Below are 24,945 nucleotides of genomic sequence, written 5' to 3'. Positions count from 1 at the left end.
CGCCCCGCTCGCCGCGCATGCGCTCCATGTCAGCGGTTTCCGGGAAGATGGCGGCGTGGAGAGCTGCGCTGGTGGTGGGCACCCGAGCTCCGCTGAGGGGACGGCTGCTCGGGCCGCGGCCCGCCCGGAGTCAGCGACGCCCGCCCGGCTGGAGGATGGCCGCTGCCGCCGCCCTGCTCGGGGGAGGCTCGGTGGCGGCGTGCTGCGGCGGCTGGGGACCGCCGGGGGCGGGCGCGTTCCTCACCGTTCTGGCTCAGGTGAGCGGCCGCTCCGAGAGCCGGCGGGGTGCCGGGCCTCGCGCATCGCGGGCGCCTCAGGAAGGCGACGGGGCTCGGGGGGGCCGTGCTGCGCGCGGGGGGCGGGGCGGGGCGGCGGCCCTGGGGGCTGCGGCTGTTGGGTCGGGCAGGGGATGCGGGTGGCGGGACGGGCCGGTGGTATTTCGCTCGAGCTGTTCTCGGCCCCTCTTCGTTAATGAGCGCTTGGCCCCTTTCTGCAGTGGATTTTCGTCTAAGCGCTGCTCGGGTGCCTGGCCGCCCCGGCGGCAGCGAGCTGGGCGTGAGTTCTCGTAGTGTGTGCGAGGTGTGGGCTGTGCTGAGCTGTCCTGTGTGCTGGAGGCGGCTCCTTTCACAGAATCGCAGAATTGTAGGGGATGGAAGGGACCTCCAGCGCATGTCGCCGTGCCCGGCCTCGCTTCGGGCGCTGTGACACGGTGGGATACCTCTCTTCCCCTTAACAAAGAATAGTTCCATCTTTTATGTTTCATCTGAATTGCGTGACTTGCAGTGGGTAGGATGGCACCTGGATGGTTTGCTCAATACCTGGCGCTGAACATTGGGATGAACCTTGCCTTGGAGTGTCAGTACCATTCAGATTGGGCTCCTGAACTATTTGCACCATTTCCAAAGTAATCACCACAAGTTCCAAAACACAGTGATGCTTTTCCCCTGCTGTTGCTCTTTTTGTGTAGGTAGTGAACTTTTACCCCACCCTTCTTCCAGAGAGGAAATCTAGTTTTAGGTGGGGTGAAGGAGATTAGCGTGCACGTGTGTTGCCATTTGCTTCTGTCCAGAGGACTGAGGAAGCATTCAATGGTTTCTATGCTTGGAAGTTGTGTCTCAACCACTGAACAGGCAGAACTGCAGACAGATGAATTGCAACTTGAAGTATTCTTAAGTCAAGAACAAGAAGTGATTTGCTTTTTGATATTGAAATCTTAATTGTGGAGATATTCTAAGCTGTTTCTTTGTAGAAAACTCGTGTGTGTGTGCGTTTCTGAAACAGACTGTGTTAGTCCTGAGTCCTTGAACAGCACGTGTTAAAAAGTTGGTTTTCTGGATGCAGCTCCCCATGAGAAAGGCATCCACTGTTCCCCTATAAATCTTATTGGAAATGCATCTCCTTACTGTATAGAACCAGAAGTATATTTAGCTCAGTGGCAAAGCAACTTTATATTATGTTTAAAAAATCCTATTGTAGAGGCCTATTTCATATATATGGGACTTTTGCTTAAGCAGATCTGTAGATAGGTACATAAAAAATGTGTTAATGCAGTGCATAGGCTCACAGCATGGTTGGGATTGGAAGGGACCCTGCAGTCCATCCAATTCCAACCTCATGCCATGGGTAGGGCTGCCACCCAACAGGTCAGGCTGCCCCATCCAACCTGGTCTTGAACATCTCCAGAGATGAAGGCTGTTGAGTTGAAATGATAAAACTTTGGTGCTCTTGTGTTCTTGGTCTGACTTCCACATAATGCAGTGATATCCTTTCTAATACACTTTCTAATGTTCTGAGGGAACTCTGAAGATCTGCAGCTTCTTGGATTGATTCATTTTTGGAGACAGAAAATTGATGGGCTCTGCAAAATGTTAAGCAGTTTATTCAATTTGAACTTTCTGGTCTTCTGATAAAAAGATTGTAGAATGTCCCATTGTAGCAGCAGACATATGTCTTGTATTTTGTGTTGCTGCAATTAATGCAGTGACCTATTTAAAAGTACTTAGTGTCGCACTGTACCTGATCAGTTCCTAAGGGCAGTGAGCTGAAGGCAGAACAGGCTTGTGAAAGTGGTGAGGACAGCATGACAGAACCAAAGCAGCATGCTGCATTTGTTTGAAGCAGTTCAGATGCTGCTGGTGGCTTCTTGTTCTTCATTTAGTTTACATAGCTGAAATTTGTAGGTGTTTATATTTGCCATTAGTGTTCAACTACTCTCCACCTAGTTAGGACATTTTCAGCTTTATAAGTGATTTATGAAGTTATTTTCATTCTCTGTTTGCTGACCGAATGTTTAAAAAGGCGTAAGGTGTCTGGCGTATGTCCTTACTTATGATGGGGACTCTCTACGTTACAGAAACATTATAGCAAAAGCAATGTACTCTTATTTTTTTTCCCCTCAATCTGTGTAGATAATGGTCTAAGTTTATCTACTTTTCCTATTTATCAGTGAAGCTGATGCAGTCTGTACTGGGGAAATCTGGATCTGTTTTTCTAGCTGAAAGGAACTATCAGTTTTTATGAAGGATCAGGTGGCAGTGATGAGAGCCTTTGTTCTGCCGTGTGACTGAAAATGCTGATTTTTACCTTAGGTGAGTCAAAAGTGTTCATGTTGCACTGTGCACTGCAGTGATGATTCCTAAGTCATTGACAGAATGATGTGTGATTGAGAGCCTTGATCAGACATGCAGTATTGTGTGACTACTTGTCACTTTGGTATCACAAACTGTATGGCCTGCTGTTGGAATCCTTGGGTTAAAACCGGCTGTTATCACCAGTCAGCTTTGCAGTCTCTACTACCTGAGTAGTCTTTGTCATGGTGAAGCATCAAGTACACAGCGCAGGGCGTGCAAGGGAATTTGGGATGGCTCACATCAGGAAACTGCCATCTATGTTGGGAATTTGCCAAGGGACTGTAGCTTTGCTCTCATGCTCACACATGGTACAAATGGCAAGGCAACTCTGAGCAGCACCAAGCTGCCAGAGGCAGCATCTCCTGCCCTTGCTGAGGGTTTTATGGACATGTTTGATTTCTGGTTTGGGAAAGAACAATGCAATTTGATTCACCCTGAAGAAATTGCCATCTCTGTAGCATTTTGTGCTACAATCTGTCACTGTTTCCAAATGAGAGTAAAGTTGTTACCAGTGCTTGTTTGAAATTCTAAGATATTCAGAGTCCTGTCTGTTTGTTGCCCATAGAAGTGATAGTGTTACAACATTCTTTTCCTAGGGCTCAAGGAGCTTTAAGTGGTGGTTAAATATTTGGTATTCCTTTCCTGAGATGAAGTGGAAAGCACAACTTGACCAGGCTCAACCATTCTGTGAACTTAACCAACAGCATTCATCTCTCTGTCTTGGTTACTGGTTTCTGTTAGGTGATTGTAGCCATTGTTTCTCTTCCTTCTTTTGGTGGAGCTGTCTCAGCAGTATGCTATGGCTCTTCCAGATGAGCAGAGACTCAATTCCCATCCTGGTAGTCTTAAACAACACATTAATTGTGTTTGATCATACTGAAAATGTTAAGAGAATTCTATTCTCTGAACAATGGAATATGAACCACTTGTGCCTTTTTTAGTGGCTGATATTTATGAAATTCACATTTTATTTAAAGTGTGTTTATTGAACCAGGAAATAGATTTTATATTTGAAGGAGGGGAGGGAGAAAGGTCCTCTAATCTTTTTTGGAACTGTGTTAAGCTGTATGAAGTGTTTCACCCTTCTCTAGTTTTCTAATGTTAGTAATTGCTGGGAGAAGACATGCATGGCAGTGGTAATTCAGTGCTCTAGAAGAACTCTTATTCTGAACAATTGTAAAATATTTCTGTTGATCAAAACTTCACCTTCAATTCATTCTTGGGCTGTCTGTGTAACCACCACACAACGTTGTTTTGTAACGATTGCCTGACACTTTTAAAAATGAAGAATAACGTAAAAGATTCTCTGAACAGCAGTTTTGTTCTGGGATGATGCTCTTGGTTCTGACACTGCCGTAAAATGGGCCTCTCCACCAATTTGGGAGCAGTAGAGGGTGCCACAGTTCATAGCCTAAACTATGGGAACCAAATATAGCTCACTTTGTCAGGGTTGTACTAGAAGTCCTTTGGGCTTCCAGCCTTGGAAGTTGACAAATGGGTTTGAAAGCTGTAAGATATTCTCTGTGTTTCTTGATCCTTCTTTGAGTCTGCAAAGAACTGACTGCTGAGATGGATCCATTTCAGACAGATTCTGGTACATTGTGTTTGGTTTGCACTTGGGTAAATTTTCCAGTCCAAATCAAGAGGTGATTTACTCACTGATGTTACCTTTTTAGCCTATTTTTGCTCGATGAGTTAATTCAGACATAGATGAGAATACAGCATGGCAGTACTGTCACTGCCCCTCACATGCTTCCAAAAGACTTCAGTTGCATGCATGCAAAAGCTTTTTGTTCAAATTATCTGATGAGATTTTGTTAGAGCAGTGGAAGGAAGAACTACGTTGCTCTCAGCTTTTCATGATTTTTATGTATCCTGTGGGCCACTTTGGCTTAAGCTTCGTTTACACAACTTTTAGTCCACAGTTCTTCACTCACTATATTAATTTGTTTCTAGGAAGGTACAACGTGCATAAAAGCTGCATGGAGAAGGTTTTCGGTATTGACAGATAGGATGTGTATGTGCACCATCTGACTTCAGTCACCAAATAGAAACAAAAAAAAGAAGAGGAATAACATTTATTCATAGGAGCCACTGTTTGGTTGTAATTCATGTGTCAGTGCTTTAAACTGAGAGGCTTGCTGGCACATCTTGCTGAAATGGACTTGCTTTAATGGGGGTTTCTTTGCAATCTGCTTTAAAAGACTGGTTCATGCAAAGGAAGAACGTTGTTGTTAAATGAGGTATCTTGATAAATATAGAACTCTGGATACAGTTGCATAAGGATTTATAGTGATGTATGGAATTGCCAGGAGGAATCTGGTTCTAAAATAAAACCAGAGTGAATGTGTACAGCCTAATCTGAGGAATAGACAAGAAGGCTCTTGTGTTTTGACATAAAATACAAAACCAAATTGCTTGCCTTCATTTGACCAAGAATCCTAGCATAGGTTTTGTGTCCTGAGAACTAATCTAAGTGTTTGTTTTTGAATCTTTATTCTATTAGAAATTAAGAATGCAAGTGCAATAGCACGTATGACAGCTGACTGGCACGCACACAAAATAAAACTAAGCATGTATTAAATAAAAGTATGCAGCATAATACCTTGATAGAATATTCATGGAAAGGTTTTTGATCCACATTGAGCATGCTTCTCTCTGATATTAAACAGACCTCAGTGAAGCCTCCTGCTTCAATTCAGCTGGTGGACACCTGACCACAGAGTCAGATTGTCAGTGCTTAATAACATCTGTCTAATGAAACAAGACTATGTTAAAAATGATGCAAATTACCATTACTTGTAGTGACTTGGAGCCTCTTTAAGTAAAAATCACAATTACAATCCAGCCCTAAGGTTGCACCTGGACATCTTCTCACTGAAGCATCAGCAAAATTGGCAGCCTTCACGTGGTTTCCAGGTTTGCTACCAGCACTCTTGGAGCACCTGTGTTTCTTTACAGCAGGGCCCAGGGCTGGGACAGCCTTTTGTGGATGCGCAGTGAGTGCAGTCAGTATTCTTGTCAGCACAGGTAGCATCCCTGTACCAGCTTCGTGTTGTACTTGCTGCTGTATCTTCTATATTTACTATCCTGATAAATATTACGTGGCATATTGTCTCAGATCATGATGGGACTTGAACTCATCATGAAATCTTTCTATTTCTGAAAGGAAATGAGCAGTCAGTCTGTGATTACTTACCTGGGATATCAATAGTCCGTGCCTACATAAGACGTTTGAACACAGTTCGTGTTTGTCTTCTCACTCTGGTGTATTGTGTGACTATATGAAGGTTTTTCCTCTCCTGGGCATCTAGACTTGGTTTGGTTTTGTGCCTGTAAATACCTCGGTAACATTGTTAACTCCTAATCCATCGAGAATGAGTAAGTTTCAGTTAATAGAGTATTCTAAAATGCATTTTAAGACAACGTTGCTCTAGTAATTAAGTGTTAATAAGTATGACTCACCTAAAAGGAGAAATATTTGGAACTGTATTAACAGCTCAGCCATCTCTGTTTTTTGTTGTTTTCTGGTTGTTGTTTTTTTTCCCCCCTCTGGAAGATACTTCAGTCTTTCTGAACTGCTTCACTTGTGCAGCCAAACACAGTAACCCTAGCTACCTCTTGTTTAATTCTGTATTTCTCTGTGTTTTGGAAATACTGTATGTATCAGGTGTCTAAATCAATAACTGAGCTATTAAATATATCACAAACATCATTCTCCACATTAGTGGCATACAGGCATTGTCATGTTGTGTGCCCAAAATAGAATGTGATATAGGGAGTATGGAATCTGTAGGGCCATGATGTTATAATTAATTATAGACTTAGATATTACTTATGGACATACATTTGTTTCACAACTTTAAATATGTGGTATCCATTTCAGCCTTTTGAATGTGAGATATTTATATCCTGAAGTTTTTGGCTTTGAAATTATCTGCATTTATTCCCTTCTCAGTACGCACTGAGATTCTTTGTACAGGTGTTTTCACTGATACTGAAACAACACATCAAATGTAATCTTAAGGGTCAAGGTTAAAATTTAACTCTCTTTCATCAGCTGCCACCAGTGAAATTTGGAGAAAGATGCTGTAAACAATAGCACTGAGGCTGTTCATAGAATGGACTTCTCTTTATTTCCTGTGCTGGGTACTTCCAGGTCACTCATTTTCATACTTTGTAATGTTTAATTTTTCTGTTACTGTGGTTCCTATCATGATACTTGACTTAACATAGTAGGCTTCTTTTTGTTTGAATAATATTCCAGAAAAGCACTTCTTAAAGTAAACTGTATTAGCATAGAAAATGAACATGAATCATATACATACAGCTGGCTGTATCTCTTTCCTGTTGCTCCTGACAGTTCTCTGTGCTCTGTGAGCTGGAAGATAAGAGAAGGGAATGTTGCCAGGCTGAAACACCAAGGCAGCATTTAAATTTGTTCCTTAAGGTTTGTGTCCCATTCAGCGTAGGAGAAATTTCACGAGTGACTGTCCTGCGGTGATGAAATCTATATAAAGCAGTTCTAACAGATGTAGCTAATAAATACTGTCTTATCTGCACTGATCCCTTCCTTGCTTCTTTGCCAAATCAGCTGAGAAAGTCCTTAGTCAACCTCCACAAACTGCAGACTATCTCTAGCACAGACAAAAAAATGATATGGACTGAAGTCAGTATTTCCAGAAGCCTTTTTTTCTTAGTCTTACCCCATTTATTTATTTATTTATATGATATTTTCTTTGATGAAGTCTACTGTTAGAGAAACTACCATATTATATTAATGATATATTAAATTATGGTGTGATGTTAAAATACGCTGAGCTGCATACAAAGCTATATACATAAATATGCTTACAAGGTAAGTTATATTTTATGCATATATTTGTAAGGATATCAATTTTGCATATGTATAATGCATACTTAAAATACTATGCAAATACAGTGTTAAAAATAAATATAGTAGTATGATAGTAATGACGTTAAGCTCTCTTTTATTTAAGCAACTTTACTTTAGTGCTAAAGATCTAGAAGTATTTAGACCATGAGCTATAGAGAGGACTCAACACAAAGAACAAAAATTGCAATATTTAAAGCAATTGGAGTTGTGTTCAGAGAAGGGCAGTAAAGCTGTGAAGGGTGTGGAGCACAGGTCCTATGGGGAGCTGCTGAGGGAATGTTCAGTTTGGAGAAGAAGAGGCTCAGGGGAGACCGTATCACTCTCTGCAACTGCCTGAAGGGAGCGTGTGGTGAGGTGGGAGTTGGCCTCGCCTCCGTGCTCCTGCTGACTGCACTACTGCTGATACAAGGCAGGATGCCATTGGCCTTCTTGGCCTCCCTCTTGGCACATTGCTGGCTCATGTTTAGCCAAGCATTGACCAACACCCCCAAATGTGTAGAAACTTCTACTTCATGTAAGGCATTATTATATAATCTAGATTTTTCCATAGGGAACGAGTGAGAAGAATTGATATGGGCTTTAGTTGTTTGCATTAGATTGACTTCTCATTCTTAATGCTTAGCTGTTCTTTCTGAGATCCCTCTCCACTTATGCACAGGTTTTCTGTTATTTTGCAGTATGTTGCATCCACGTTTAAATCATCCTGGGATGTTAATAGATTAATTCATTTTAAGCACTAATGTTCATATGGCAGAGAACATAAACATTTGTTTCAGTGCTTCAAGTGCAAGATCTGGTTTCTCTTCCCGAATTGCTTGTCTCACTAATGTAATGTAGAGGAAGACTTTAAAACAAATGAATTGCTGCAGTTACATGTGGCCATGTTTTAGTATAAAGTTAGCAGTGGGAGAAACATAGTCTTTCATGTTCTGGTTCTGTGTTGGGCCTGGGAGGTTTATAAGCACGTGAGAAACAAGTGAGTAATGGAAATAGAGCTACTTAGACAGCGTGCAGATTCCATTGGTGCTTAGCTGTGTGAGCCCTACAATGTGCAGATGCTTTTCTTGTTCTATGACTTAGTTTGTCTGAAATTAGTTCTTTCTAGCCCTCCACCAAATTATCTGTCAGTGCAAGCTGCTATTTTTTCCTTATTTGACTGACAATTTCTTAAGCTCTGCAAACTCTTTTCATTTACACTTGGTGTAGCCAGACATCTCTGTATGAAAGCTTTTAGGCAAAATCTGTTGGGAATAATTGATGGTAGCGACAAGTGCTCTGTGGCGTGGTTAAAATGTGACATTTATTTTGCCATTTAAAGTAAACTAATTTCTGTATTTTATCAGAGCTGGACTTAGGTTTTATTACTTGGTGGTTAATGTTCATGTGTGTGTGTTACTGCTGCATGATTATTTCTTCTGAGGAAAAAGAATTGTTCATTTTTTCCTGTAGAGCTGTAGTTAAGTGCTTGTGTAAACAAATTTGTGCTTGTCTCAAATTCTTCTTTATTTAAGCAGTTTTACTTAGAGGAGTGCTAAAGATCTAAATGTAATAAATGCATTTAGGCTGTGAGCTATGGGAAAGACTCAATAAAGAGAAGACTGCAAAGCTTAAAGCAAATTGCAAAACTTAAAGCAACCATTATGTGTCTGGATTTTTTTTTAAATTACATTTTCAGCTCAGGTAGAGAGTCATCATTGACAATAAGCAGCATAAAATGTAGAAAATGACTTTTTGTTTTGTTCTAAATGTGCTTCTAGTATGGAATGTTCCTACTCAACCTCCCAGAAATTTTTATTTGTATTAATGTGTATAAATTTGTAGGAAATTGCTGACATACTTTTTTCTCAGCTGCAGTTAAATTTGGAAAATTGATGAGGTCATACTGCCAAATAGTGTTCCATTGTTCTTCTTCGATTTTGAGATTGGTGTTTTTACTTCTCTTCAACTTTGAGTATGAAATACGACGGAAAGTATGGAAACTTCCATGCACCAGAAATACTGTGTGTGCGAGTTGAGCACAAATTTGTATAGCAATAAATAGTGGATTCTTTCTGTGAACACCTCTGTATAAAGGAATGTATTTTCATCTGCTAATATGCCATCCGTTTGCTGTATGTTTATCATCAGTGCTTCTTTTTTTTGCATGTGGTGAAGAGGTTCCTGGACAGTTCTTCTTGAAATGACAGTGATGCATTCAAGATGCATTGTCAGTGACAGTGAGTCATAGTCGGGCTCTCTGCTGTGAAAAACTTGAAGCAGCTGGTAATGTTTCTTTCACTCTGTACTCTCATTCCCAGAGGCAGGGGTAGGAGGCAGCGCTTCCAGTGAATAGTGGTTCAAGCATAGCAATTATACTGAGTGCCATGGCACAGCCAACTCTTTTTGGGCAAGTATTTGTAAGGCTGTAGTTGCAGACCTAATGGGGCATCTCTCTCACTTCTTCATCCCTTCATTACCGGTCAATTTGATCCTTCTTGGAGGGGGGGGTGTCTGGGTGCTTACCCTGTAGGACTTGTTGCTCATAGCACGCTCTACAGGATGAGATTGCTCAGAGGGCCCTGGGTGCTCTCTGCTTCCCACAGCCCCTGGGGAAGGAGCTGCTGGGGAGCTTGCTTTGTTGCTGAAACAGAGGGGCTGATTTGGGCTCTGGGTACCGTGTCAGAAAGGGAGGTGGATACAGAGTGACTCTGGGCCAGGCTGGGTAGTCTTACATTAAGGATGTTGCGTTAATGTGATGGAATCAGACTCTGGTATGGTTTAGTAGAGTTTGCAATTGCATATCATCTCTTCAAATTCATATTATGCACATCTGTTTCTAGCCATTGGAAATATCCAATTCATCTAACTGCTGGACAGTGGATTGCACAAGTGGAATTCAAAAGTTGCTCACAGTTCTTTGGAGTGTATTTACTTCATGCAAAATATGTTGTGGTGACACCAGAGCTGTTACTTATCATCCCAGGCCTGCAGATGGTCAGGTTTCCCGTTGCTTCATGCTTGAGGGACACTCACAGCCATTTAATATCCCTATGGATGTGTTTGGCAGAACTACAGCAATAGAGGCGATATCCTCTATCAGACAAAATGCTAGGACTGGGGAAGGTTCAACAAGCTTTTGATTACCACGCAAGCCCTTATATCTGAAGTAAAAGCAAATTTAAAAGCTGAGATTTCTGAAGAAACGATGCTCTGCTGGTACTACAGAAATTGTAAAATGTGCCTTCTCTGTCAGAAAACCTTGAATAGACAGATAAGAGGGTACTAGTGGTGATCAACTTGTGTTCAGGTAGTCATGAGATGGGCATCTATAAATGAATAGGAGACCGTACTATGCAAGGAGCAGAGTCCACAAATAGTTTCATAAGAAAATGAAGATAACATACTCGAAGCACTCATGCGTGTTTGTTAGCTGAGTAATTTTTCACATTCACATATTTTGCTGAATGTGAGAAACTTCATCTATAGACAGCCCATAAAAGCCTTTTCTAGTTTTGCAGAGAAAATATACTTTATTCCATTTTGATCCTGGAATCCTTCTATTTGATGTAATACTTGTATAGTAAGGGAAGGAAGGGAGGAGAAGTGAATCTGCTGCCCTCCAGAGTTTGTTCTGCTGGTTTTGGACCTGATGGATGCATAAGGCACTAAGTATCCTGTGATATCAGTCATCTTATAAATGTTACTATATGTAACAAGTTCAATAAATAGTGTTATTCATATGCATTTTCCAAAGTGAATGTTCATGAGGTGATTAAAAAAATTGTTTTCAGAGGCAGTTTACCTATCATGTAACCAACCTATTAATGCTGTAAACATGCTTTGGCTACAGTTGAAGTTGAGCTTCTCTGAGTGGTGGTGTAGCCAGAAAGACTGTCCTCTGAAACTTAAGAGTCAAAATAATTATTTTTATGGAGCATCTGAAGGGCTCATGCACAGATAACTTTTCATGAAAGTACAGTTGCTTCAGCACAACTCATGCAAGCATCTGTGTGAACTGTATCATTAATTTGCCTGATTTTCAGTATGGTATTAGATTAGAGGTGGAGAGATAACACAATAATTTACAAAGTGCTAAACTGGGTTTAAAATCCTCCTTAATGGTATAACCTGAAGTATGCATCTCAATCGTGTTAAAGATACTCAAGTTAAAAATACAGGGGAGGAGGAAAGGCATATCTGCGGTGTCACCAAGGCATGTGGTGAGTTGATGTATAAAGGGAACGTAATGGATCTGCTTGGATTCCAGCCAATGTTGCTGGACACAGGCATTCAGTGAGGCACATTCCGGGGCATTAAGTGCAATCCCTTCCCAAAGCATAGTGAGCCTTCTGTGTAATTCATCTTCCTGCAGCCTGCTCAGCCAGGGGCTGGACATGTGGCTTAGCCGGTACCATTACCTCTGCAGCTCCTGAGTAGTTGCTTTTTTAAATCAAGGCAGCATTTGACTTATACACAGGTAGCTGTGTTTGAATGTACTGTGAAGGCATTTTCGACTTGCTTTTGTATTTGAACATTGTTTTTTTTCTAAATTATAAACAAATCATTGTAAAAAGATGTCTTTTTCATCTACAGTTTTGATTTATAAAAATTAGTGTGCAAAATGGTGGTAGTGGGATTTCTTTTTATATTCTCTATCATGTTAGCAACTCACTCTGATACTGCAAGTGTTTGCTACCTTATAGGAAAATAACGGGGTGAGTGCAAAGAGAATGAAAGAGGAATTCATCTGTGGAAGTCATCTGTGTTTGGCAACAATGATAAGTGAGGTGCTACAGTAGAACTCGCTTTCTAAAAGTGTCCAAAATGAAGTTTACCTGCTCTGGACTTGGAGAAGCATGACACCCATTTTCCTCACAAGCCTTATTTTCTATATATTTTCCATTTTCTTGGCCATTTAAAGTCAACGTGAATTAAGCATCCAGCTCTCTTTTGTCTCTCCTCGAATAAAAGCTTTAAAGACATTCAGAAATATAGGAGTTTCTTCTGTGGATCACCTGCAGGCAGAGTTAGGTGCCGTGTCATGCCAAGAGGTTCAAGTGGCCTCATGGGAGGCTGGAGTGGAAGCAAAGCTGTTCTGGCACCAGAAGCATTGGCCTCCTACTTCCAGTGCTCAGAGGGATGAGTTACTTCAAATTGCTTATTGACCAACAAATACTGTTTTGCGAAATCAATTCCTCTGAGGTCATCTTTGACTGCCAGGATTATTTGGCCACTTGTTAGATGGGATGGCCAGAGCAGGTGTGAATGTATTGGCGTAGCTTTGTGTGCTTGGTTGTGTGCAACTCATTTATAGAACAAAAATGTTATGAAAGTATTTAACAAAACCATGAATGTTTATAATATTATAGCTTGTAGTATCAATCTGTTGTGCTAGTAGCTGTGGTTACTTTTCACTGTTAATTAAAGGCTGTTTTGTAACAAGAAGCTTTATATAAGTATTTAATGTCAAGCAGGGCTGAAATTAATCTTAGAGCTACTAATATGCCCGAGGCAACTGCAACCTGCACTTCGTGGAGATGTTGTGTCTTCAAAATATAAAGTGACCTGCCTTTTTAATATATGAGTTAGAAACATGGTTTTTAAGAGTCTAATTGGCCAAAATCTAATCTTAAAATAACTTGTTTTTCTGATGTGTACCCAGCAATTAATTCTTATTCAAAGATGTACTGCTGCTAGCTGAGCTTGTTAAACTGTTTGATTTACCTTTCATTTTTGCTGCCTCCTTAGAAAATCTTAGTTCAGTGCTGTGTGATAATGTCTCTAGTTGGGCACATGAAGAACTATAGTCATTGGAAGGGGATGACGTTTTTCTTGTCTAGAATTAAGAACATCATGCACTGAAGTCTGTCCTCCATCATTCCCAATATCCTGCTGTAATAGAAGCAAAGGTCAGAAAAACTTGAGGCTGTCATTTCACGTTCTCCATACTTGTGGAACAAAGCTATTTAAGCCTGGGACCTAAATAACTGTTCACAGCTGCTACCAGCTTATACTCCAGTGATGGTTAGAGCTGCTTACCATAAGAGTGGAGAGACTTCTTTTAAATATAGTATTTTGACAAAACACTGTGTTCCTTGATTAAAGCCCTTGTCTAACCCTCCTTGTATTTCACACATTTAGAAGAAATTACACTAAGCTCATCTGTTAAATTTGGAGAGCCATGCTCAGCTTATGGAGAACAAACAGATACATGATATGTACTGTGCTGTAGCAGTCTGTTGTCTAAGCAATAGAATCACATTCAGTTTTGGCAAGATCTTCTGCTTCTGATGGTACCATTCTGTAGTTTGAGTGGAACTCCTCTGTTCCAGTTCTTTAACTATACTTTTCCAGTAGTTTTTACAGTGTCTTCCCAAGCACTTTGATTCATGGGTCTCTCCAGAGAAATTAATATAAATCTAAATCTAGGGCAGTTATGTTTATGTTGTAAAATGTATAAGCGGAGAAATAGCTTTTCATCATCTCTTTCTCAATTCTGTTCTCTTCATTCCGTAATTCTATCAAAGTAAAGATAAGAAAGAATCTCAATTTTATGTCGTGCTATTCTATAGCTTGGAGTGGGAAGAATGGCCCACTGCAGCTTCTGACCTACTGGTCTCACTTCCCAGATAAGAATTTTCTAATTTCCAGTTCATTCCTAGCCTGCCGCCTTCTTTCCTGTAAGAAGCATCCATAGCCATCTTGGTTTCCTGCTGTTCCTTTTTTTTCAGTGCAATTTCAGTTTTAAATAAGCATTTGTTTGAGGAAGGGGAAAGAGAAGTATCTTCTGAAATAAGAACAGAAAAAGCTTCAAGAAATAGGTTAGAAATTATGAAATTTTTCTCTTTCTACAGAAAGTAGCATAGTTTAGGATTATTTTAAAGAGCCAAAATATGTTGGACGTGTTGTAACCAAAGAATTAACTTTTTTTTTAAAATAGTATAATTAATTTGCACAGCTAGTATTGTGCCAACCAAATTGTAGCATTATGTGATTTGCCACTCTGAAAGTATACAAAATCACTGGCTTCAAACTTAATTTTATAATAGCCTGGAAAGCAAGCATTGGAGTCTCTAATGTAGGTGCAAAATATTCAAAATATATATAGTAAAACATATACACAAAAATATTACTGGAGAGGAATGTCCATTGTTAAGAGTTTAATTGTGTTGACATGGAAAGGAATTACGCACATCCTGTTCAGTGTCCTTCTGTAACTTATTAGGATTTTTTACTTGCTATACTAAAGATGGCTCAGGCTTCCCTCAGTGGAAGATTTAATGACTAGCTTGAAGCCATTTTCTTTTCAGGAATTAATATTTAGACATAAAATTAGCTATGGAGGTAATTAGAATAATTAATGAATAAAATTTCAAGGACTGTAATTTGCATTGCCTACTACCAGATTTTATAGCTTTCTTTAAAGATTTTTGCTAATTAAAATGTTAAATTGGTTTAATTTCAAGAACAGGATATGGGAAAAACTGATGCATTGGTTTCTTTGTGGGCTGCGTTTGACTTGATGCTTCATTGAAATCAAGCCTGCATTAATGATTTACTCTTTTGTCTATGCATGTACACTGGTTGTTCAAAAGAATTCACACGCAATTCCCTATTTTAAAAACTTCTGGTATTTCATTTTATTTTGTGATCAGATTTGCTTACAAATATTTTTACCTTACAGTGAGTGTTAATGGAGAGAGTGGGAAGGAAAGAGAGAAGAGCTTCTAGGTAGGATTTCAAGTTCAGTTTTGTGCCACGACCAGATCTTTCCAAGGGTGACAAAAGCCCTTTAGCAGGGACTTGCATCATGATCCGCATGCTCCGCTGCTGTTTGAATTGAATGAAGCTAATAACGTTTATATGTGAGGAAAGGCTAGAAGCAAACATATTTTAAGTATGGACATTGTATCTAACTTTCTGTGGTTTGATATTCATCCGAATTCAGAGTTGTACTTAGGAAGTTCCTGTCTGGTGTTTGAAATCACCGTAAAAAATGGACGTTGCTGGCTGATGTGGGAGGGGCATCCCTAAGCTTCTGATCTCCGGTGTTAAACTGTTTGAAGTAGAAAAAATAATAGCTTAGAAAACCATGGTTAAAAATTACTTCAAGAAAAATGGATCTAATAAGTGGTTGCTTAATTGAAGTGTGGCCCTCAAGGTTAGAGATTCCAAACAGCAAAAACACAGTGAAACAGTTGAGCTAAACTTTACTTAAACAATCCTTTCAAATGCTATTATACATACAGATTATAATCAAAATGACTATTTTATCCAACATAGTGACCGTAAGAATGGGTACTTTATAATTAGCAGTAAATTGCTCAGGTTATTGCTTACCCCAGCTAACTGCCTTCTTTTTAATGCTTTCTGTAATCAAGGAGAAAACAGAAGTGTGACACAGCTTAGCAATGGCCAGCACTGTGCAGCAGCAGCTTTCAGCTTGCTGGTGTTGTGCTGGTGAAGTGAGTTTTGGGCTGCCTGTCAGGACAAGGTGCTCTCGGTTCTAAGGTAATTTCACTCTTTGGTACTGCTAGGTATGGCAGTATTTGTCTGGGGATACTCTGTTCCCACCCTTACCTGTATATTCAACATCTAGAGGTGTTTTGTCTGTAGTATGTTTCTAATTTTTTTGGATAATAGAAGTAAATTATCATTTTTTCTGTCTTTTAAGAATGTCATACTTCTAAAAACAGATGAGTTTTTATAATGTTGCATATGTTTTCATTTCAGTGGTAAAGTCCTTAGTTTTCTTTTCTTGATTTACTCAGTCTGTGTGTGTCTGTACCTGCATCTGAAAAGGGATAAGGTCTGATGATTACTGACATTTATTAGCATTGTTGTGTGGTGTGATGGCATGTAGCAGTTGTGAGAGAAGGGACTGTTGTCTCACTCGCTAACCCTGACTTAGCTGGGCCACTTGCAGACCATTCACATAGTCTTCATTACTTATCATTAACTTTCTGTGTCATGCTTTCTTCAAGTCTTTTGCTTGTGATCATTCCATACTTGGAATCCACCTTGAAATCTATGGTACATGAAGTAATGTGCTGCCCAGGGAAGATTAACAGGGAGCTGGCTCTTCTTGAGCCAGGTTTTTATCTGCATTATTTTGAATGGGATTTTGATCCAGAAATCTATTTCGTAGTTTTTGATTTACGGTCACAAATAATTCCAGGCTTTGCTGATACTACATGTAAAATTATTTTTGAAAACACAGTGATTATTATTAGATTTGTACACTGATGGTTTGATTTTTTTTTTTTTTTTTTTAAGAAAAAAAATCTACATTTTTTCCAGTCAGTTCTGCTTAGCAGATAATGTATTAAATTGAAACTTATGAAGTGGTGTGTTATTTATCCAAGCCTGTTCCTCACCCATGTGAAATCATTAAGAGATGGGAAATTTAATATGGAAGAATTCGTGTGTATGATATCAATGTCAGTATTGTATTAATACAGTGATTCTCTGGTGTTTCTTAATCAATTCTAATTACCTCTTAGTGTGTCTGAAGAGATTGTTTTTTATTTTTATGAAAAGGCTGGTTTTCGGTGTAGCACAGGCTAGAATTTTTCAAGTAATTTTTTTTTAAAACTATTAGAAGCTCAAATAATTTAAATAAAGATATATCTAGTTGGTTGCAGTTTAATTACGGGAAAAGTTACAGGGCTTTAAACTGGTGTGGTGGAAACATGGCCAAACTTGGTGCAGCTTGTCATTGCAAAAGGCAAGGAGAAGCAGTAATGTGTTGGATTGGGTTGGGTTTAGTTGGCAGAGAAGAAAGGTCTTCCTTACGCAGAGCATCAGATGTGAAATTGGGGTTGTGCTTTCTTTGTGTGGTATGTTGGCTGGAGTTTTGGTCTGTTTATTTTAACGCAGGAGCTTTCACTCTTAGCAGACAGTTTGTCAGTTGTACTCTTTTGCACTGACAAAATAAAAAAGACCTGCAGTTGGTGAAGAACTGCAAAAATCAGATGCAAAGATTTCATAGGACTTAACCTGTGTTGCTTGCTAGTGAAGGTATGTTTATTTATGCTAGTAACATTGCTGGGTATTTTTTGCACGTGACTGTAATAAAATGCATAGATCATTTCGATATTAAATCATTTTGTTGTCTGTGTATGTAGAAACATGTTACTGGTGGAGTACCAATTGTAGGCGCCATTGATTAGTAAGTTCAAACAAAGCTGTGAAGCAGACCAAAAAGTGAATGGCATGGATAATAAAATAATAGCAGTCTTGAGGTCTGTAATTCTTTCCTGGATTAGATACATGATATTTTGCTGGCATTGAGTTCAAAAACCTGTTGCTTTAGTATTTGTAATTTGACTTCAGTCATGCATAGACTTGCTGACAGCTATTTACTGAAAGTCTACCTTTTCAAGACACTAGTAGCCTGCTGTGTGGTAATAAATAAGGTATAAAGGTATCAGCATACTAGCTGCAAGAACTAGTTTTCACCTTTATTTATTTGTAAGTATTAAAAAATAGAAAGCATTTGCACTTTCAGCAGAGGCATGCAAATAAACTTAGTTTGCCAGATAAAACATTTGGCTGCTTGATGATGCTACTTCCAGTAGCACTGTGCTTCATCTTACTCCTTTAATAAATATCAATATTCAAATGACTTTTGAAGTTACAGTTTCCTGTGGAAAAAGTGGTCCTTCCTAACAAGTCCCTGGCTGTATTTACAGCCTGTTGTGTTGCTGTGAGTTAAACATTGTGCTACCAGATGAAAGGGCTTGTGCTGCAGTTGTGTCCCTCCCTGAATTTGTCACTGTATATGCTCAGCCTGGTTTGCTTTATCTTTGATCTGGAGGACATGTCCAGTCTAATGATTTCTTTATTCCCATTTCCATTTGAACTCATTTTGGTATTTAGTAGAAATCAACATTGTCATTTTGAGGCTGCGTCTTTTAAAACATGTACCAGTATTGAAAAGCAGGTACAAGTGTTAAAAAAATGTGCAGTGTCACTTGTCAGTATGGACTGTTCCATTTTCATACTGAAATTGCCTTGTCTTACTTGTTGTTTTCTGTCTGCTGAGTTATTAGGATGTTTGTTATAGCCTCTAATAGAATTGTGTCTTCTGATCTACCCAATAAGTTGTTTAGACTTTGGGTATTCCTACGGAAGTTCATGCATTTCATCCTGATCTGAATGGCTCCTTTTATTCACTTTTGAATCTGTTCTTAGTTCTTCTATTTCTGAATTTTATCATTTTCTGTCCTGCCCACCTATAAGGAACACTTTTTACCAAGGGTAAATAATTTCTGGCTAACGTGATTGCGTTCTATGGTAAACTGACTGGAGTTGTGGACAAGGGTCCATAAGTAGTGGGTGTCATATACCTGCATTTAAGCAAGACCTTTCAACACTGTCTCTCAAAATATTCTTTCATCCAATTTAGATTGCTACAATTTGAATGTGTGGTCGAAACAATGGATAAAATCATCTTCTTGAAAGATCATCATCAGAGGGTAATGGCTAATGAGCCATGCTTGATGTGGGGGCCGGTGAAAGTGGAGTACTACAGAGGTCTGTCCTGGGACCCATCCTGCTTAGTATCTTTATCAGTGAACCAGAGGAGGTGGCAGAGTTCACTTTCTGTGAAGCTGGCAGGTAACACAAAATTAAGGGAACCAGTGTACTTTGAAGGACAGAGGCCTACATTAGGCTGGAGCAATGGGCCAGGAACCTTATGAAATTCAGAAAAGAAATGCAAAGTCCTGCACCTTGGAATGAAGAATTTCTTGCAGTAGTGCATCCTGAGGAGTAACTTTGTAGTAAGGATCTGAGGCTTTCATTGGACAGCAGGCTGAACAGGCTGCTTGCAGGCTGTAGCAAAAAGGGCCAGCAGTATCCTGGACTGTATTAACAAGAGCAAAGCCCATAGACTTGGAAAAGATTTATCCCCCTTAACTTAGCATCCTTTAGGTCATATGTGGAACACCACTTCCAGTTTTGGGTTCTCCAGTATATGAGAGACATCAACTAGCTTCAGTGAGTTCAGTGGAGAGCCACCAATATGTCCGGGGACTGGAACACCGGCTCTGAGGAGGAGCTGAGGGACCTGGGCCTCTTCAGCCATGGTGAGGTTTCAGAGGGAGTTTCAAGGAGGCCTGATTGCAACCTTCCAGTACCTAGGAGGTAACTGTTGGCTTTTCAGTCACCAGTCAAACAAGGGAAGATGCTCTGCCAGACTTCATGCTTGCAAATAAGGAAGGAAGAACTGGTTGACGATGTGAAGGTTGGAAGCAGTTTTGACTGCAGGATCTCAGGATCCTGAGAGGACTGCACAAAGCAAAGACCAGGATCACAGCTCTGGACTTAAGGAGAATAGACTGTGGCCTGCTCAGGGATCTGCTTGGAAAATATCTTGTACAGTCCTAGAGCAAAATGGAATCCAGGAGAGCTCACCAATGTTCAGGGTTCACTTCATTCAGCCTTCGAGAATAGTTCATACCCACATGTAGGAATTCCAACAGAGGCAGCAGGAGCCTTTGTGGAGCTCCTCACTGAACTTGAACATAAGATGCAAGTGTGCAGGAGACATAAGAGATGAGTGGCCTGGAAAGAATATAGAGGCGCTGTCTGAATGTGCAGGTTTGGAGTTAGGAAAAGTAAAGCCCAGCTGGAGTTCAATCTAGAGAGAGATGATATGAAGGGCACCAAGAAAGGCATATAAAGGCTTCTGAAAGATGTCTAGTGAATGAAAGGAATGCTGGCAAGTTCAGAAAGACAGTGGTATCAATAGTGCTTTTACTTCATTGACAGTCTTGGAAGTTACATTCTCTCCCTTCCTTTGCTTGATGATGGAAAAATAGTAAAATTTTCTTGTGTGAAGCTGCTGATCCATCGTCATCTGCATTTTAAGGAGAAATATCTGACCCATAGCTTGCCTAAGTGCTGAAGATTTAACTTACAATTGAGATGAAACACAATTGTTCTCCTGGTATGGAAAGAATAGTAAAATACCAGCTTCTCTGGAATGGATGTCTGAAATGGAGCTCCCAAAATGTGCGTGACAGAAGTTTAAAATTCAGCATTAATTTAAGAGCCATAAAATCCCACTGTGCACCTCCACTATACTCATAACATTTATTATTCCCTATAGAACAGAGGAAATTTTCATTGAATCAGAATGTTTCATCCTTGCTGTGCAAAGTCTTTAAATCAATTTTGAACACGTAGTTATAATTTCCTCACGATCTTTTATTTGGCATGCATTCTCTGCTTTACTAAGAATGTTTCAAAACTTTAACTTGCACACTGAAAACCCTGTGGGCAAGGTGGCACTGCCGTTATTTCTGAAGTTAATGAGAGGCAACGATTTTATGAACATGTGGTCTTTTAATGCTGCATTTGCTGTAAGGAAAGGAGCACATACTGATAAGAGATGGGATACCTTTGAGCTGCTGCTATTGTCATTAGCTGGTGTAGAATCATGGAATCATTTGAGTTGGAAAGGACTTTTAAAGGTTCCCATTTCACAGTACTTATGTTAGAATGCTATTCAGCATTCAGAATGACATTCAGCATTGTTGGATTATGTCTAGTCCTGTGGGGCTTGGGTCAGGTTTTTGCAACTTAATTGTCTTGATATGGAATGATAACATGTAGAATTATAAAATCAACAATAGTCATTATTTCAGCACTTATGTTCTGGCTATTCAGAAAACAGAAAGAATAGAGTTATGAATACAGACATGAAAACAAAGCCTTAACAGAAAATATCTATAGGCAAAAACAATTCATCTCAGACAATTCCAGACTTGCAGAAGTGCAAATGAATAGATGAAAAATATCATTAGATCTTAATAAGTAACCTGGGGATGTCAAATGCACAGGAGCACTGCCTTTCTTTGTTGTGAAAAATTATGTTATACTTAATCTTTAATTTAATATAGAAATTTTATCCAAACTATTAGCAAAAACTTGCTATTGTCTAAATTGTTCTTAATTTGTACAGGCAGTATTACTTCCTCCATTATCTCCTTAAACATAGATTTCAATTGGATTTTGGTACTGTATAATAGATCCTCCAGAGGAAGGTCTCTTAATCTCTCATTATGGATGTATTAGATTGTGGACTTCTTTTTCTGGAACTTGGAATAAAATAGTAAGATGAGTTCCACTGTTACTCTTGGTTGCACAAATAAAAGTGTAGCACTTGAAACTATCTTTCAATTTGCCTTGTTATTATTGCATTCTTATGTGGAACATACTTTTGCAAAAATGATTTGTAGAACCTAGCTGTAGTCACATTGCTGTTAAAGGCTATGATCTGAGAAATTTCAGTCATTTGCGTCTTTAACCCCATTCTTTAAACCTGAATACCACCCACTACCTGAGATTCTCCTCTTCTGGTGTCCCTTGTGTGCCACACAGTATTTTATGTGGCCATGCTTTATTTTTGTTTATTGTATAAAACTTTCTTTTTAAGTTTTATGGTGTACTCATGTTCATGTATTTCTCTGTTGTCATAATTTGGCTTATTTTGTTCTTCAATGGCTTCTTTTTTTTTTTCCATTTGACTTTGCTTTCTTTATGGCTTTCAGAATTACCACTGTCAATGTTGTGCACCAGCAGTTCTCTCTCACCAATGAGAATGATGCAATCAGATTAAAGTGGATGATGTTACTAGGTGCGCACCCATTGTTAGGAATCAAAGAAAAGAAATAGAATTTAGCATCTTCATTTAACGTTTTATCTTTCGTATGTACGTTGTCCAGGCAGCCAGGAAGGCCAGTTGTATTCTGGGGTGCATCAGGTATGGCCTCGCTAGCAGGTCAAGGGAAGTAGTTTTCCCTTTGTGCCTCTCCTCGAGTTCTGCATGCGGTTTGATTGCCACAGTATAGAAAGGACACAGAGCTTTTAGAGAATGTCCAAACGAGGTATATGGAGATGGAGAAGGTTCTAAAGCAGAAGATGTATGAGTTGCTGGTGTGCTCAGCCCACAGCAGAGCAGGCTGAGGGGAGGCCTGATGGTGGCTGCAGCTCCTCACAGGGAGCGGAGGGCAGCGCTGAGCTCTGCTGTGTGACAGCGACAGGGAACGGCATGGAGCTGCGTCAGGGGAGGGCGGCTGGGGTGAGGGAAAGGGGCTGCGCCAGAGGGCGGTGGGCACGGAACAGCTGCCCAGGGCTGTGGGCATGGCCTTGAGGTGCTGGAGCTCAGGGAGCGTTTGGAAGCGCTCTCAGACACAGGGTTTGATTTGGGTGGTCCTGTGTGGAGCCAGGGGTTGGACTAAGTGATCCTTGTGGGTCCCTTCCAACTCGGGATATTCTGTGATTTACTCTGTTGTCATTGCTGTGGCTGTTCTCCAGAATCTTAGCCATTGTGTACAGATGACTCAACAAAAGTTATGTTTCAAGTACACTTTCTTGCACGTACGCCATTTTCAATGTACGTATTTTTGGAAAAAGTTCTGTCTAAGTCTATGGTTTTACATGTTTGGGGTGTAAGATTGTAGCAGTTTTGTAGCAGGTTAAAATATACAAGTTGCCTAGTCATATAGTGGAGAGGACGCTACAGATCACTGTGCTGGGCGATCTCTGTGGAATGGTGTGTTTGGTGATGGAGTTACGTTTCTGTCCTAAGCTTGAAATATGCCAAAGTACAAATTGTGTGGGAGTTATATTCTGATTCCCTTGAGCAGAAGAGTGTAAAAATTAAGCAGTTTGTTTATTTATGTGCATCAAATCAGAACACATACAAATGTACAAATGATGTTTTTGCCAAATATCAGTTACATAGAAGTCATAGCAGTATAACCTCTCATTTTCTGCGTTTTATCACACAATTCTTATTTCTCGTCAAATTTACTGCTCTGTTTCAAGGGGTGGGCTGAAAGCAGGCGAATATTTTTAAATAGCATTTTTTTAAATTTCCTATCATACTGAAAGGTAAACAGAAACTACTTGACCCTGTGTACTTCATAAAGTGATTATTTATACTGGTGCCATTATTCTCCAGTTATCAGAATGTTGTGTGTAACTGTTTATATGTAGTTCTTTGCATGTATATGTGTGCACATATATATGTGTATGGAGGCACAAAAACACACAAACGGCTGGGTTTAAATCTTTCAAAACAACTGTGATTTTTGTCATAAAGAAAGGAAATCATTACATATTTCTTTACAAAGAACATGTCTGTAATAGGCTGTTTGTGATGTAACACATCTAAAATCCACTTCATGTGTAGGGATCAACTAATGTGAGGAAGCTTGATGTTTCAGTTTCTTGGTTCTGGGCAGCAAGCGTGCTTGAAGATTCTGAGTTTCTAACAGTTTTACCACTTCAAGCAGCTACAGTGATGATCTTTTTCACTATTACCCATCTCAAGTTATTTCTGCAAGGCATAGGAGGGCAGAGCAAAGTACATATTGCCACCTTAGATCCCTTGTGGTTTTTTGTTTGCTTGTTGGAGAGACTGTGAAAGCCACCATCATTTTTCTTACAGCATCAGTTCGCCTGTTATTGTCATAGGTGCCAGTTTGGTACCTTTCTGAATCTTCTAATTTTTTCTTGCTATGCCTGTAGATCATACCTCAAAATGAAGAAGCTTTAAGAATTTTCTAGGAAATAACTACCCTAAAAAAAATTACTCTGTAATCTTTTCAGACGGGAGATATAGATTGAGCTCTAGATACGTTTCACAAGATGTAATCGACCTTGTAGCTCATTTTTGAACTTTACCTGCTGGGTTGTTTGGTGGGTTTTGTTTTTGTTGTTTTTTGTGTGTGTTTTTTGAGTGAGTTCCAGAATTAACCTCAAGTATTTGTGGTTTCAATTGCTCATGTGTGAACACAGTCAGATATCCATAGTCTTAGTCAGGATATCTGTTGTTTAATTCTTCTTGGCACAATATCTTGAATTTGTAATATTCAGCAAAGTATCTGTAATAAACCCTGGATAAATATGCTAAGTGCTGGCCAGGAAGCATTTCAAAGAGTTGGATGAATCTGAAATACAGAATCCAACAGGTATCATTTTTGTCTGGAATGCTAGTAGCTTATATAGATACAAAATGGAAAAAAGTGTAGTCTCCTGTGTTGGGGGAAAAAAGATAACTTTCACCATAAAAAATGACACTGCCAAATTTCTTTTCAAGTGCTGAAGTGAGGCTAGTGCAGATCATGGAAGGTGGTTAGAGGTAAATATTCTGGTGACCTTCTAATTTTCTGCATTTCAGAAAAGGCAGGTAGATATGTAACAGGATCACCAAGTCACTGGTGTCAATAATGAGGGTCTGGACCTCTTCAGTTATTGGAAAACAGTCATGAAAGTGACTCCTTGATGGATGTGTCCCAACTAAATGCCAAGGTAAATGACTTCTGGATTCCAGGACAGCAAGCCCAGTACAAACTAAGAACAAGAAATAAGTTGAAAGTTTGGGAAAAATACACAAAAATGTATTTTGCTTGTCCTCCTTGG

General features: G+C 39.7%; 1 protein-coding gene across 3 annotated transcripts in view; it reads left to right on the top strand.

The window, feature by feature from the left end:
- Positions 1 to 2: 2 nt before the first annotated feature.
- Positions 3 to 24,945, top strand: part of MICU2 (mitochondrial calcium uptake 2) — a 131,334-nt gene continuing 106,391 nt past the window's right edge. The window contains exon 1 of one of the 3 annotated variants that reach the window (XM_052671399.1): positions 3 to 257. In XM_052671399.1, coding sequence (XP_052527359.1) covers positions 18 to 257 — 240 coding nt within the window. In that variant the 5' untranslated portion in view covers positions 3 to 17. Of the gene's footprint in view, positions 258 to 24,792; positions 24,835 to 24,945 lie in introns of those variants that run through there. The other 2 variants (XM_052671400.1, XM_052671405.1) reach the window with 2 other exon arrangements.

Source organism: Tympanuchus pallidicinctus, unplaced genomic scaffold, assembly GCF_026119805.1.
Source record: "Tympanuchus pallidicinctus isolate F22 unplaced genomic scaffold, pur_lepc_1.0 scaffold11, whole genome shotgun sequence".
NCBI lineage: Eukaryota > Metazoa > Chordata > Aves > Galliformes > Phasianidae > Tympanuchus > Tympanuchus pallidicinctus.
Note: the sequence above shows the minus strand (reverse complement) of the source record. Positions and strands in the feature narration are given on the sequence as shown.